Source organism: Dendrobates tinctorius, unplaced genomic scaffold (assembly GCF_039654945.1).
Source record: "Dendrobates tinctorius isolate UK_male_01 unplaced genomic scaffold, ASM3965494v1 ptg000035l, whole genome shotgun sequence".
Lineage (NCBI taxonomy): Eukaryota > Metazoa > Chordata > Amphibia > Anura > Dendrobatidae > Dendrobates > Dendrobates tinctorius.
In genome coordinates this window covers 26,753,382-26,768,218 of record NW_027361703.1, presented here as the reverse complement: position 1 = coordinate 26,768,218, position 14,837 = coordinate 26,753,382, and the positions used below count along the sequence as shown (strand labels likewise).

Here is a 14,837-nt window from a genome sequence, read left to right as displayed (position 1 = left end):
GATTCTTAAGGTCCATTTGCATTGAATAATTATTGTGAATTAACATTCCCAGGATCACTCATCTACTATATAATCGTCTAATTCTGTCTGTCTGTAATGGAAATCCCGCCTCGCTAATTGGTCCTGGCCGGCCGGGCGCGACCAATCAGTGACAGGCGCATTTTGGCCGCAAATTGGCGTGGAATTCGAACGATGCACGCCACCGCTACTGTCGGGAGATCTGTGGCGCTAGCCGCTGATCTTCCGACGGTTGTCGCGGGTCAACTTCTGCCGCACGGAGGTCAGCGACGACGCAGCCGGGAGATGACCGATGCATCGCTCAATGTGCAGATGGTACCCAGGGTCCGGAGAATAGGAGACTCTCTTCCAGGCCCTGGGTACCATAAACCTGTAAAAAAAAATAGAATTAAAATAAAAAATAGTGATATACTCACCTTCCAACGGCCCCTGGACTCTTTCCCTCCTCTCAACACGCGCCCGGCATCTTCCGGTCCTAGTATAATACTTTGCGCGAAAGACCGCTGATGACGTCGCGCTCTCGCGAGAGTGATGTTATCTCCGGTCTTTCGCGCTAAGCATTACTGGGACCAGAAGATGCCAGGAGCATGGAGAGAAGATCGGGGGCCGTCGGAAGATGAGAATAACCTTTTTTTTTTATTTTTTAAAATTATTTTTTACATTCTATCTTTTACTATTGATGCTGCATGGGCAGCATCAATAGTAAAAAGTTGATCACAATTGTCAAACACTATGCTTGACAAGTGTGACCAACCTGTCAATCACATTCCAAGCAATGCTTCAAATCGCTTGGAATGCGCTTGAATTCCGCCGAAAAAATCGCATGAAAAATGCATGTTTTTCCCGCGGCGGGAGTTGTGGAAATGTTGCGGAAATTTTCACAGCATTTCTACAACGTGGGTACTTAGTCTCAGTGTGACACGCAGCCAATGGCGGATCTTAATAGGGGCGGATGGGGCGGTCGCCCCGGGCCCAAGGTTTTTTGGGGGCCCAGGGGCAGGGGCGGGCTGGGCCGGGTGGCAGAGAGGCAAATGCCCCCCGGACCGCTCCCCCAGCACCTGTACAGGGCCGGCCGTGCCCTGTGCTGTGACGCCGCCGGCAGCAGACAGCCGCCCGCGTCACATTCTATGAGGGGCCGGGAGCTGTGCACGGCTGTCACCTTGACGGCTGCTCAGCTCCGGCTGTACTTCCGGGTCAGATGTCGGGCGTGCGCGATGACGTCATCGTGCACGCGCCGACATGTCCCGGAGGATGCTGAAAGCAGAGGCGCTGCTGGGGAGCGAGCCGGCTGTGAGGTAAATATGGGGAACGTTTTTTATTTTTTTTTATTTATAAAATGAATTAAATGGGGGAGGGGGTGAGTGGGGGCTGTACACAATGAAGGGGGGGTGACTGGGGCCTGTATATGATGAAGGGGGGGTGACTGGGGCCTGTATATGATGAAGGGGGGGTGACTGGGGGCTGTATATGATGAAGGGGGGTGACTGGGGGCTGTATATGATGAAGGGGGGTGACTGGGGGCTGTATATGATGAAGGGGGGGTGACTGGGGCCTGTATATGATGAAGGGGGTGACTGGGGGCTGTATATGATGACGGGGGGGTGACTGGGTGCTGTATATGATGACGGGGGGTGACTGGGGGCTGTATATGATGAAGGGGGGTGACTGGGGGCTGTTTTTATGATGACGGGGGGGTGACTGGGGGCTGTATATGATGACGGGGGGTGACTGGGGGCTGTATATGATGAAGGGGGGTGACTGGGGGCTGTATATGATGACGGGGGGGTGACTGGGGGCTGTATATGATGACGGGGGTGACTGGGGGCTGTATATGATGAAGGGGGGTGACTGGGGGCTGTATATGATGACGGGGGGTGACTGGGGGCTGTATATGATGACAGGGGGTGACTGGGGGCTGTATATGATGAAGGGGGGTGACTGGGGTTGTACAGGATGAAGGGGGTGAGTGGGGGCTTCACAGGATGAAGGGGGGATGAGTGGGGGCTTCACATGATGAAGGGGGGTGAGTGGGGCTACACATGATGAAGGGGGGGTGAGTGGGGCTGCATATGATGAAGGGGGGTGAGTGGGGCTGCACCTGATGAAGTGGGGGATAAGTGGGGCTGCACATGATGAAGTGGGGGATAAGGGGGACTGCACATGATGAATTAAGGGGTAAGTGGGACTGCACATGATGAATTAAGGGGTAAGTGGGACTGCACATGATGAATTAAGGGGTAAGTGGGACTGCACATGATGAATTGGGGGTAAGGGGAACTGCACATGATGAATTAAGGGGTAAGTGGGACTGAACATGATGAATTGGGGGTAAGAGGGATTGCACATGATGAATTGGGGGTAAGGGGGACTGTACATGATGAATTGGGGGTAAGGGGGACTGCACATGATGAATTGGGGGTAAGGGGGACTGCACATGATGTGGGGGTAAAATTAACTGCACATGATGATGGGGGAGTGGGGCTGCACATGAAGTTGGGGGGAAGGGGACTGCACATGATAAAATGGAAGGGGGGATAAGGGGCTGCAAATGATGAAGCGGCACTGCAGATGAAGTGAGTGGGTGATAGGGGACTGCAATGGATGAAGTAAGGGGACTTCAAATTAAAGTGGGGACATTAAAGTGGATCCCCTATGGCCAGGATCACGTTGGGCGATTTTGTGCGTATTGGCCGTAGGCCTACAGCTTATGTGCAACGTCTTTTTAGGCCATGTCCACACGTGGTGGAATGGTGGCGGGTTTTCCGTAAGGACCTGCAGCAAACCAAGTGCTGCGGTCCGTACGGCTGTCAATTCCCGCACGGGGACCGCAGCGCTCAGGTGGGAAGGGGGGTACAGGGGCCCAGGTTTTATGAACAGCCCCGGGCCCATAGTCCACTTAATCCGCCACTGCACGCAGCATCGACCAGGCCCCTGCTGTGAGATTGCCGATCGTGGTGGATCGTCCTGGACCATCTTTTGAACATCGGTCTCTCGCTGGCCACATTCTAGAATACCCGATGAGTTAGAATCAGGCCACCATCTAGTGTCATTATAATTATGTAGTCTAAACGGGCTGCCTATAACTTCATGAGAGATCAAAACACTTCTTGGGTGCATTGATCTTTTAGTTTGCACAAAAGATCATCGGTTTCTTCTGCACATCATCTTGTGTTAACAGAACAAGAACAATGGCAGCCTATACGTACTTAACTATCCATTATAGATTATTCAGTGCGCATCTGAATGTGGTCTGAACTGATCGGTGGTCATGTAACAAAGCAAAGTCAGCTAATGTAACCAGGCCTTTTAGGGTATGTTTCCGTGGTCAGTATCCGGCAGCGCTTTGCACGCAGCACATGTCGGCTCCGTCCAAAGCGCTGCCAGCTTTTGAACTCTGGTGATTCCGCATGTGCTTATACTTCAGCCTTAAGAAAAGGTGAAAGGCTCAAAAAGTCAACAAGACGGCAAAAAGATTCTTGTACTATACTGTGATAAACTTTGCTAAACAATGGTAATATTCTCTTTTTGTATAGTTACTATTATTCCAGATGCACAATTTGCCCAGCACATACGATAAATGAATTAAAGAAAGCAAACAATGAACAGGGCAGAATGTAGAAAATAATAAATACCTGAAGGTTTACAAGGCTTTCCAATAACAAATAAAGGATAAAGCACAGTTTCCATAGGCCATAGAACAGATTGCATCCCAAGAGAGGAAAAGAAAAAAGAAAGAACCGTAGAGTCAAAAGCAGTGCTGAACATGTACACTATGATTCTCATGCCCACACTTCAGCAGCCTATAAACATACCAGCTCTCATTGTATTGAACGTAGACATTGGGGTATGAAGAATGGCATTTAGCATTTTCTGGTGTAACACCTTGGAGACGGATATGAGACCATGCACTAGTGGCAAACCTCGAAATATTCCCATTGCCAGCAGAGAGTCAGCCACACCAACGTAAATATAGAAGACGTAGTAAGAGCTTGTTGAGGTCACGATTACTGGGGCCTTAGCGGATTCATTTGTTGCGGGTGTTGTTTTATTAACTTCAGAACCTCTTCTAAATGAGAAAAAAAGAGAAATCATTCAGAAAACCTGCAGTAAGGTGAACTTATCATATATATGTGTGTGTCTTTATATTTCATACAGAGCTAGATAGCAGAATAGCCGTTAATTCATTTGTCTGCTTCTGTAAAATCATTGCAGAACCCAACAGGATAGGAGACATGGTTTACATACAGTAAAGCATTGCAGAACAATTAGATTTATATATGTCAGTGACTAATAGTGTTAGTAGTATGTGTGTAAAATTCGGGACCTGTAGGTATTTAATAAAATAATGTACTCACAGGAAAAACTGGCATGGGCTCCAATGCAATTTTCTGCACCAGAGAGGGAAAGCCAGTGACTGAGGACAGATATTAATAGCCTAGAGAGGAACCATGGTTATTGCCCCCCCCCACTGGCTAAAAACATCTGCCCCCAGCCACCCCAGAAAAGGCGCATCTGTAAGATGTACCAATTCTGGCACTTAGCCTTTCTCTTCCCACTGTCGTGTAGCTGTTGCATATGGAGTAATAAGGGGTTAATGTCACCTTTGTATTGTAATGTATTTGAGTAAACTGGAGAATTGGGCTGAAAAATGGCAAATGAGATTTTACACAGATAAGTGTAAGGTTATGCACAAGGGAAGGAGAAACAGATGCTACAATTACTTACTAAATGCGAAACTGCTGGGGAAATCAGACATGGAAAAAGACTTAGACATCTTAGTCAATAAGAAGCTAAATTGGAGTGCCCAGTGTCAGGCAGCTGCCACCAAAGCATTAGGGATGCATTAGAAGAGGTCTGGGGACACGAGATGAAAACATAATTCTCCCTCTGTACAAATCACTCGTCAGACCACACTTGGAGTATTGTGTGCAATTTTGGATGCCGGTGCTCAAGAAAGACATTACTGAACTTGAAAGGGTTCAAAGACGGGCTACTAAAATGATAAATGGAGTTGGTTCACTACAATACCCAGAAAGGTTATCAAAATTAGGTCTATTTACTCTAGAAAAGAGAAGACTTAGAGGAGACCTAATATATATGTACAAGTATATCAGAGGGCAATACAGAGATCTCTGCAATGAACTGTTTGTACCAAGGACTGTGACAAGAACAAGGGGGCATTCTCTTCGTTTGGAGGAAAGACAATTTCTGCACCAGCATAGAAGAGGGTTCTTCACGGTAAGAGCAGTGAGGCTCTGGAATTCTCTTCCTGAGGAAGTGGTGATGGCCATCTCACTGAATGAATTTAAGAAAGGAATGGATGCTTTTCTTGCGAGTAACAGTATAGAAGGTTAGGAATAACATAATATTATAGGTAGATGGCTGACCCAGCTTAGGGGAAGGAATTTTTTTCCCTATGGAGAAAATTGGCTTCTACTCTGTGGGTTTTTTGCCTTCCCCAGGATCAACAATGCAGAACAGCTGCACTAAAAATAGGCTGACCTAGATGGACATAAGGTCTTCCTTCAGCCTTCAAAACTATGTTACTATGTTACGCCAGATGACCTGACCTCCACAGTCACCAGACCTGAACCCAATCGAGATGGTTTGGGGTGAGCTGGACTGCAGAGTGAAGGCAAAAGGGCCAACAAGTGCTAAGCATCTCTGGGAACTCCTTCAAGACTGTTGGAAGACCATTTCCGGTGACTACCTCTTGAAGCTCATCAAGAGAATGCCAAGAGTGTGCAAAGCAGTAATCAAAGCAAAAGGTGGCTACTTTGAAGAACCTTGAATATAAGACATACAGTATTTTCAGTTGTTTCACACTTTTTTGTTAATTATATAATTCCACATGTGTTGATTCATAGTTTTGATGCCTTCAGAGTAAATCTACAATTTTCATAGTCATGAAAATAAAGAAAACTCTTTGAATGAGGTGTGTCCAAACTTTTGGTCTGTACTGTTTATATATATATACCTATACTATGTGTATATACGTATTCTATCTATTCTATTGTAAGTTGTCAGTGTGATTTTACTGTACACCGCACTGAATTGCCGGCTTTTCGGTGCATATTTCTCGCGAGTCACATGCCTGGTCCATGTGTAATCCGTTTTTATCTCGCACCCATAGACTTGCATTGGTGAATCTCAGCCGTGCTGCGATTTCACTCGTTCTTATAATACGGACGAGAAAAAAGGGATGATGGGAGCTGCCCCATAGATTGGTCTGAGTGTTATGCGATTTTTTTCTTGCATAGCACTCATCTGTATTTCTCTCTAGTGTGATGTCGGCCTAAAACTCCCAAAAGTCGCAAATCTTTTGAGCAACTCCAAATTGTGCAAAAAAAATAAATACAGAATTTGAAGGAGTTTTACACCAGAAAGCTGGAAAAAATACCTTCATGATTCATAGCCAGAAATACTATTATATAAATGACCGAATTATAAGATTTTAGGAATTTCAATGTTATGGATATGACCTTATGCCCTGTTTCAGCAATATCATGGCATCCCTGCTGTCACAAGTGCTTGATAAAATCAGAGATAAAAAAAAACTTCCTTTATACTTTTCTTCTATCCTATAGCCAGGGACGTAACTACCACAGTCACAGGAGTCGCCACTGCGACCGGGCCCGGGGGGGGGAGTCAGGGGCCTAGCAGGCATATCTCCCAATCATCCAGATTCTCGTGGGACAGGCTCATTTTTGCCCCCCCCACCCGCGTCCCGCACTGCACTGAGCCGCCACGCCCCCCCATGCACCCTATCCTCACCCTCCCGCAGAGACCCACCGCACTGACAGCAGCCCATCGCTAGGCTGTTTTCTTCAATGTGCGTACAGGACCTGTGATGAGGTCACAGGAGGGGAGGAGTAAGGGGTCACATGATCAGGGCCCTCAGTGTCTGCAGGACTCTGCTGTGCTGGTTGTACGGGCAGCATGGTGGCTCAGTGGTGGCTGGGGTCCTGGGTTCAAATCCCACCAAGGACAACATCTGCAAGGAGTTTGTATGTTCTCCCCGTGTTTGCGTGGGTTTCCTCCGGGTACTCCGGTTTCCTCCCACACTCCAAAGACATACTGATAGGGAATTTAGATTGTGAGCCCCATCGGGGACAGTGATGAAAATGTGTGCAAATTGTAAAGCGCTGCGGAATATGTTAGCGCTATATAAAAATAAAGATTATTTATTATTATTATTTAATGGTGCTGGATGAGGTAAAGTTTATGTGTGGGGTCAGGAGGGGTTTACAGTGTGGATGTAGCAGAGCTGTGTGTGTATAGTTTTGCACGGAGCGGAGCCGTGTGTGTAGGAGGTGTATGGAGCGGAGCCGTGTGTGTAAAAGGTGTACAGAGCGGATCCGTGTGTGTATGAGGTGTACGGAGAGAAGCCGCGTGTGTACTAGGTGTATGGAGCGGAGCCGTGTGTGTACGAGGTGTACTGAGTGGAGCCGCGTGTGTATGAGGTGTACGGAGCGGAGCCGCGTGTGTACTAGGTGTATGGAGCGGAGTCGTGTGTGTACGAGGCGTACGGAGCGGAGCCGTGTGTGTACGAGGTGAGCGGAGCTGTGTGTACGAGGTGTATGGAGCGGAGCCGTGTGTACGAGGTGTACGGAGAGGAGCCACGCGTGTACGAGGTGTACGGAGTGGAGCTGCGTGTGTATGAGGTGTACGGAGAGAAGCCGCGTGTGAACGAGGTGTACGGAGTGGAGCCGTACGTATACAAGGTGTACAGAGTGGAGCCATGCATGTACGAGGTGTATGGAGAGGGGCCGCGCGTGTACGAGGTGTACGGAGCTGAGCCGCGCGTGTACGAGGTGTACGGAGCTGAGTCGCACGTGTACAAGGTGTGCGGAACGGAGAAGTGCGTGTATTTGGCATGGGGGGGCCCCATTTGAAAGTTCACACCGGGGCCCATAACTTTGTAGTTACGCCACTGCCTATAGCCAATGGTGGATCTGTTAAAGTAAATCATGCGCAGCAAATATTTTGTAGCTCGGTTAAAAGATAATAATTGCCTTTTTAGGAATCCAAAGTATCTGTGCGCGAATATGTTTTTTCTGCATTCATTACAAGAGGTCAAAAATTCTGAAAAAACACTGAAAGAATTGACATGCTGTAGATATGAAACTGCTTCAAATCTCCAAGGTAAGAATAAGCACCATATGCATGAGAAAATGCAGGAGACTTCAGGAATCTTATTCACTTTTCTAATACTAGGAAATCCTTCAGTTTTTGTGACAAAACTGAGGGTAAAAACATGACAAAAATGCTGCAAATACTTAATCCAAGAAAGATTAAACATCTTAAATTTTCAGGTTTATTAATCTTTTGCATTGACCGACATCAATGTAGTTGTTCAATAATAAAATTAATAATTAATAATACAAATTTCTTAATAACTGTGCACATAGTGCACCATAAGAGAGATACTGATAATGACAAACTTAATAGGTGCCTGCAGTGTACTGGAGCCACCAGAAGAGGAGCTGGAAGTATCTATTGGCTCAAGCTAAAAAAAACATTGTAAATGGTAGATTATACTTACTGACTGATAAGCAACAGACCAGCCAAGGAAGCAGCAACCTGTAAACCAAGATAGCAAACACATTATTATTGCGATTTTATTGATCACAGTGTTATCATGTATATAATTATAAATGTACCATCAAATATGAATTAGTATTATATCTGGTAATCCAAACTAGTATAAACCACATTATTCAGGGATGTAATGATGCTATTTATTACTTTATTTATTTTACTCACTTATATAGCGCCATTTATTCCATAGCACTTTACAATCATCACCATCACTGTCTCTATTGGGGCTCACAATCTAGATTCCCTATCAGTATGTCTTTGGAATGTGGGAGGAAACCGGAGTACTTGGAGGAAACCCACGCAAACACGGGGAGAACATACAAACACCTTGCAGATGTTGTCCTTGGTGGAACTTGAACCCAGGACCCCAGTGCTGCAGTGCTATCCACTGAGCTACAGTGCTGCCCCTAACTATAAATATAGATTAATTACATAAATAACATGAGACATCATTCACTTGTATATAAAAATGTACTATGTACATGAGAAAGATATAAATCCTACATATTCATTATGGTAAGTGCAAAATTCATAATCTAGTCACAAGCAAACTTTAAAGGGGTTATTCATGCATAGGTATTTGATGACCTATCTACGGGAAAGGTCATTAATAGCAGATCGGTGGGAACAGAATTGCTAAGTGTGCAGTTTATTAAAAGTGTAGCTTTGTAGCGCAGCTGCTGCCAGCATTAAAATCTGCCATAGAAGCAAAAAAATGGCTGATTGTGTGGTCACCAGATGTTGCACTCCCACTGATCGGCTATGGATGACCAATTCTGTAGATAGTTCATCAAATAGCATGTTGGCACATACCTGAGCCCAGACCACTAGTGTGGGTAGCAGATTGGCACATACCCAAGCCCAGACCACTGGTGTGGGTAGCAGGTTGGCATATACTTAAGCCCAGACCACAAGTGTGGGTAGCAGGTTGGTACATACCTAAGCCCAGACCACTAGTGTGGGTAGCAGGTTGGTACATACTTAAGCCCAGACAACTAGTGTGGGTAGCAGGTTGGTACATACCTAAGCCCAGACCACTAGTGTGGGTAGCAGGTTGGTACATACCTAAGCCCAGACCACTAGTGTGGGTAGCAGGTTGGTACATACCTAAGCCCAGACCACTAGTGTGGGTAGCAGGTTGGCACATACCTAAGCCCAGACCAATAGTTTGGGTAGCAGGTTGGCACATACCTAAGCCCAGACCACTAGTGTGGGTAGCAGGTTGGCACATACCTAAGCTCAGACCACTAATGTGGGTAGCAGGTTGTTACATACCTAAGCCCAGACCACTAGTGTGGGTAGCAGGTTGGTACATACCTAAGCCCAGACCACTAGTGTGAGTAGTAGGTTAGCACATACCTTATCCCAGACCACTGGTGTGGGTAGCAGGTTGGCACATACCTAAGCCCAGACCACTAGTGTGGGTAGCAGGTTGGCACATACCTAAGCCCAGACCACTAGTGTGAGTAGCAGGTTGGCACATACCTAAGCCCAGACCACTGGTGTGGGTAGCAGGTTGGCACATACCTAAGCCCAGACAACAAGTGTGGGTAGCAGGTTGGCACACACGTAAGCCCAGACCACTAGTGTGAGTAGTAGGTTGGCACATACCTAAGCCCAGACCACTAGTGTGGGTAGCAGGTTGGTACATACCTAAGCCCAGACCACTAGTGTGAGTAGTAGGTTGGCACATACCTAAGCCTAGACCACTGGTGTGGGTAGCAGGTTGGCACATACCTAAGCCCAGACCACTAGTGTGGGTAGTAGGTTGGCACATACCTAAGCCCAGACAACTAGTGTGGGTAGCAGGTTGGCACACACCTAAGCCCAGACCACTAGTGTGAGTAGTAGGTTGGCGCATACCTAAGCCCAGACCACTGGTGTGGGTAGCAGGTTGGCACATACCCAAGCCCAGACCACTAGTGTGGGTAGCAGGTTGGTACATACCTAAGCCCAGACCACTAGTGTGGGTAGCAGGTTGGTACATACCTAAGCCCAGACCACTAGTGTGGGTAGCAGGTTGGTACATACCTAAGCCCAGACCACTAGTGTGGGTAGCAGGTTGGTACATACCTAAGCCCAGACCACTAGTGTGGGTAGCAGGTTGGCACATACTAACCATACTCACTGTTACCCATGTACTATTATACCAAGCATGATCAGAATAACTACCTGCAGTATGTCTCAGCTTATTTTTTCTGATTTGAAATAGAATTATCTCAAAATTAAAAGAGTCCAGCCATTCACAGTAGCATATGTTACTTTTACATACCTCTGCTAAGAAAATCACTAGGACAAGAATAAGAATGACGACTAGGCTCTTGTGAGCAGTGGCGTATCTGAAATAAGTGTTCCAAGTAGTGGTTGGTGAGGCGCTGTCAGTGTCATCGAGGAAGCATTCCTGTATGGTATGGGTTACATGGTGCAGTTAGGCCACAGTTACAAACACTTATGATACAAGAACACTTTGTATTTTTATTTATTTGAATTATAGGCTTAATTCACAGCAATGTTGGTGCTTATGTGCCAAACATACAGCTAGGTCTACTGTGAGTAATTGTTGCCTTTGCAGTTGCATATATAGACCACACATTAAAAACAAAAAGGCATACCGTGGGGTCAATCTTTTCTTCTTTTTCACAGCTGTATTGAAAGCCCAGTTGACAACCAGTTTAATATTATTAAGGCTGCAGAATCCCCATGTTTAAATGGGTTGTCCTCTTTTAAAAGAACTTTATTCTACATGCTGCGATAATTCTAAAAAAATGAATTATAAAAAAATTAATACTACTCACCCTCCTCTAGGTCTGCCTCCTGCTGCTGCCCTGGTCTCTATTGTGTCGCTGAAGCGCTGATGTCATGTCAACAGCACTGCAGTCAATCATTGTACATGGAAGTACTCAATTTTTTTTTTATAATTATCGCAGCATGTGATATAAAGTTTTCTAAAATAGAAGAATCCCTGTATTACAAGAGGACAGAAATTAGGAATATTTTTTTGAATTAAGGTTGTCACCAGGTTGAAAGTGGTCCGTTCCCGAGGATTCTATTCTCTACTTTTTAATTTATTTGTTTAAACCAGAGATACACATCTTTTTATTCAGTGCAAATTTTGATGGTCTTTACCAAGGGGGTGTGGAGTAAAACTCCCTGCAGCATTCTCCCTTTTCTCTATGTACAATTTACTGAACACCTTGTAGTAGTGCACCTCACTCATCTGGACACAGGAGTATATCTGGAACACCGTCTCTTTAAGGAAAGACTTGATTTATTATATCAGCATAAACCAAGCTTAAAAGCAACACAGCCCTACAACAAAAACAGCAAAAAAAGAAACAAAGGAAAGAAAACACAGTCCTTTTTCCTAGTCGGATCCACCAGCTAGCAGACATCAATGTGCACGGTTCAGTTAAGGCACACAACACCCTGGAGTCCTTCTGAACACTGGAAGTTCTGCCAGTCAGCCATTTAAGCTCAGACCTTGTGACTCCTTCATCATGTGACGATCACAGGATTCTGACATCACACAGGTCCTGGCAGTTTTTCAGGAGATACGTGGACATTCTCCCTCCCGCTCTATGAATGTCCACAAAAACCAGCCCATTACATAATTTTATATATACCGTCTCAACATGCAGTGCTGGAGGAAACTAACCTGGTTTTACATCACTGAAGTGATCATGCGCAAAGACACGTATCTCCCCTCCATCACTTCACCAGTGACTCTGTCACAACCTGTATATTGCACAGTTTTCCTGGTGCAACCATGTCATTGTCAGTTAAATTATTTAGTAAATCAAGTGTGCACGTGCAGACTGATTACCAATAAGACAATCACGAGGATGCACTGTGTATCACTGAGACCAATAACCTGCCCCTCTGATGTCGTCACCTTACTGTCTGGTTCTCAGGTCTTGTCCTCCACAGAATTATCATCATCAGCTTCATCCTTTATTGGGGTGACAGGTGGGACATGACCTTAGCCCCCTGGCCACCTGCCTGATACCCACCTCAAGATTTGCCCTGACTCAAAGGGTTGCTACCATGGCCAGTGCCCCTTCCACATCATGCAGAGTCTGCAACATAACTAGGCACTGAAAGTGTTTTCTCCATCTCCTCAAGCCCCTTGCTATCTGAAAATACGCTTCTTGGCTTAAGAAGCGCAATACACATGACCAGAATTTCAGAAACTAGCTTCCATTCACGCGCAATGCGACTGTGAAGCCAGGAAGCGTGTACCCAACTCTAGAGGTGCAGTGACACTGCCGAAATGTGCAAGATTTGCAGGGGCTGGCTATGACGATAGCTCCTGCAAATTAGCACGCCCACAGGGGCGTGATAACATGAAAAGAGAGCTAACTAGTCTGGAGAAACTAATGCCCCATCGACTAGTCAAAGCCATCATTAGCATAGGAAATGGGGACAATATAAATGCTTTTTTAAGCCTCCTTTTTACAACTTTTTACAGAAAAATGTTATAGAGGGCTGGTTAGGCAGGGAATTTACTGATAAATAAGTGCCTGCTGCTGGGTTGGCGGGCATGGGGGACCTTAACCATAATTAGGCATTGAACGCTTGAAGGACTAAGCATGAAGCCAGTAAAGCTATTAAAAGGAATCTGTCACCCTTTTTTGGCCTTTCAGCTGCCGGCATAGACATCGGGGGCTTATCTACAGCATTCTCTAATGCTGTAGATAAGCCTCCGATGTAACCTGAAAGAGAAGAAAAACACGCTATATTATACTCACCGAGGTGGGTGGTCTGGTCCGATGGGTATCGCCATCCCGTCCGGCGCCTCCCTTCTGCAGTGTGCCGGAGACCTCGGGAGAGGTCTGGCACCTGCACACTGCAGAATTCTGCTCTGCCCTCCACAGGGCAGAGCAGTGCACCTGCGCAGGAGCCATTTCAGGACGGGAGAAGAGGACGTCAACGCATGAAGAAGGGAGGCGCCGGACGAGACGGCGACACCCACCGGACCGGACTGCCCACGTCGGTGAGTATAATATATATGTGTTTTTCTTCTCTTTCAGGTTACATCGGGGGCTTATCTACAGCATTATAGAATGCTGTAGATAAGCCCCCGATGTCTATGCCGGCAGCCAATAGGGGAAAAAAAGGGTGACAGATTCCCTTTAAACAGTGTCATTTGACATGCAGACATAATAGTCTGATCGACTAGTCTGAAAATATTTTAACCCCTTTCTGACATTTGACGTACTATCCCGTCCAGGTGCCCTGGGACTTGATGCCCATGGACGGAATAGTATGTCATGTGCGATCAACCACGCTCATGGGGGGAGCGCGGCTGATCACGGCCAGGTGTCAGCTGATTCTCACAGCTGACACCCGGAACGTCGTGACCGCTCCCGGCAATTTAACACCCAGAACACTGCGATCAAACATGATCGGGATGATGTCATGAAGCGGGGTCCTGATCGCTGCCATGGATACTGAATGTCATCATGATGGCATCCGGATCTCCAGGCCTGAGTGACTTCCTGTCGTGTGCAGTCCATGTCAGGAAGTCTTTCAGGTTAGTGCATAGAAGCTAAAAGCAAAACACAAAACAAATATCCTGGAATAAAAAAGTAAAAAAATATATTGCAAAAATTGCATGAAGGTAGTAATAATAGTAATAATAAGGGTATTTAGTTAACATAATTTTGATCAAAATAATGTAGAAGCCATACCCAGGGGGACGAAGGAAGCTCTATTCCGAAACGCGCGTCGGGGCGCGTTCTCAGGCATTCCCAGGCACTCATTATCGGCTCATTAGGTATTTCTTTGCCCACTCTTAGCTCCCACTTCTCTTCTTCCACAATTGGTGGCACCGCAGCAGTGTCATCCTTCATTCGTGCACATCATCCATTTATTATTTTTATTATTCATTTTTTATTGCACTATTTCGTTTTATTGCACTTTGTATGCACAGCAGTGGTCATTATATATTTGTTGTTATTATTGTATTCTTTTTTTTTGCACAATTTGGTGTTATTGCACATTGTATACACTATTGTTTGGGGGCGTCAAGAAGTGTTTAGCTATTTTTTCTGTCTAGTATTGAGCCTGTTTGATACGGGTATTTATTTAACCCCTTGTTGAAGTTTACTATAATTCAACACTATGCATATATTTGGGATGCCTTTTTATTAATTGTATTTATTCTAAGTGCACACCCATTTATATTTTAATAAAGGTGTTTTTATCTATCTTCACGT

At 45.8% G+C, this 14,837-nt stretch overlaps 1 protein-coding gene across 1 annotated transcript in view; it reads right to left on the bottom strand.

The window, feature by feature from the left end:
- Positions 1-14,837, bottom strand: part of CFTR (CF transmembrane conductance regulator) — a 240,217-nt gene that overhangs the window by 65,580 nt on the left and 159,800 nt on the right. Inside the window, exons 15-17 of the mRNA XM_073573354.1 lie at positions 10,892-11,020; positions 8,564-8,601; positions 3,831-4,084 (exon numbers count right to left, since the gene is read on the bottom strand). Coding sequence (XP_073429455.1) covers positions 3,831-4,084; positions 8,564-8,601; positions 10,892-11,020 — 421 coding nt within the window. The remainder of the gene's footprint in view (positions 1-3,830; positions 4,085-8,563; positions 8,602-10,891; positions 11,021-14,837) is intronic.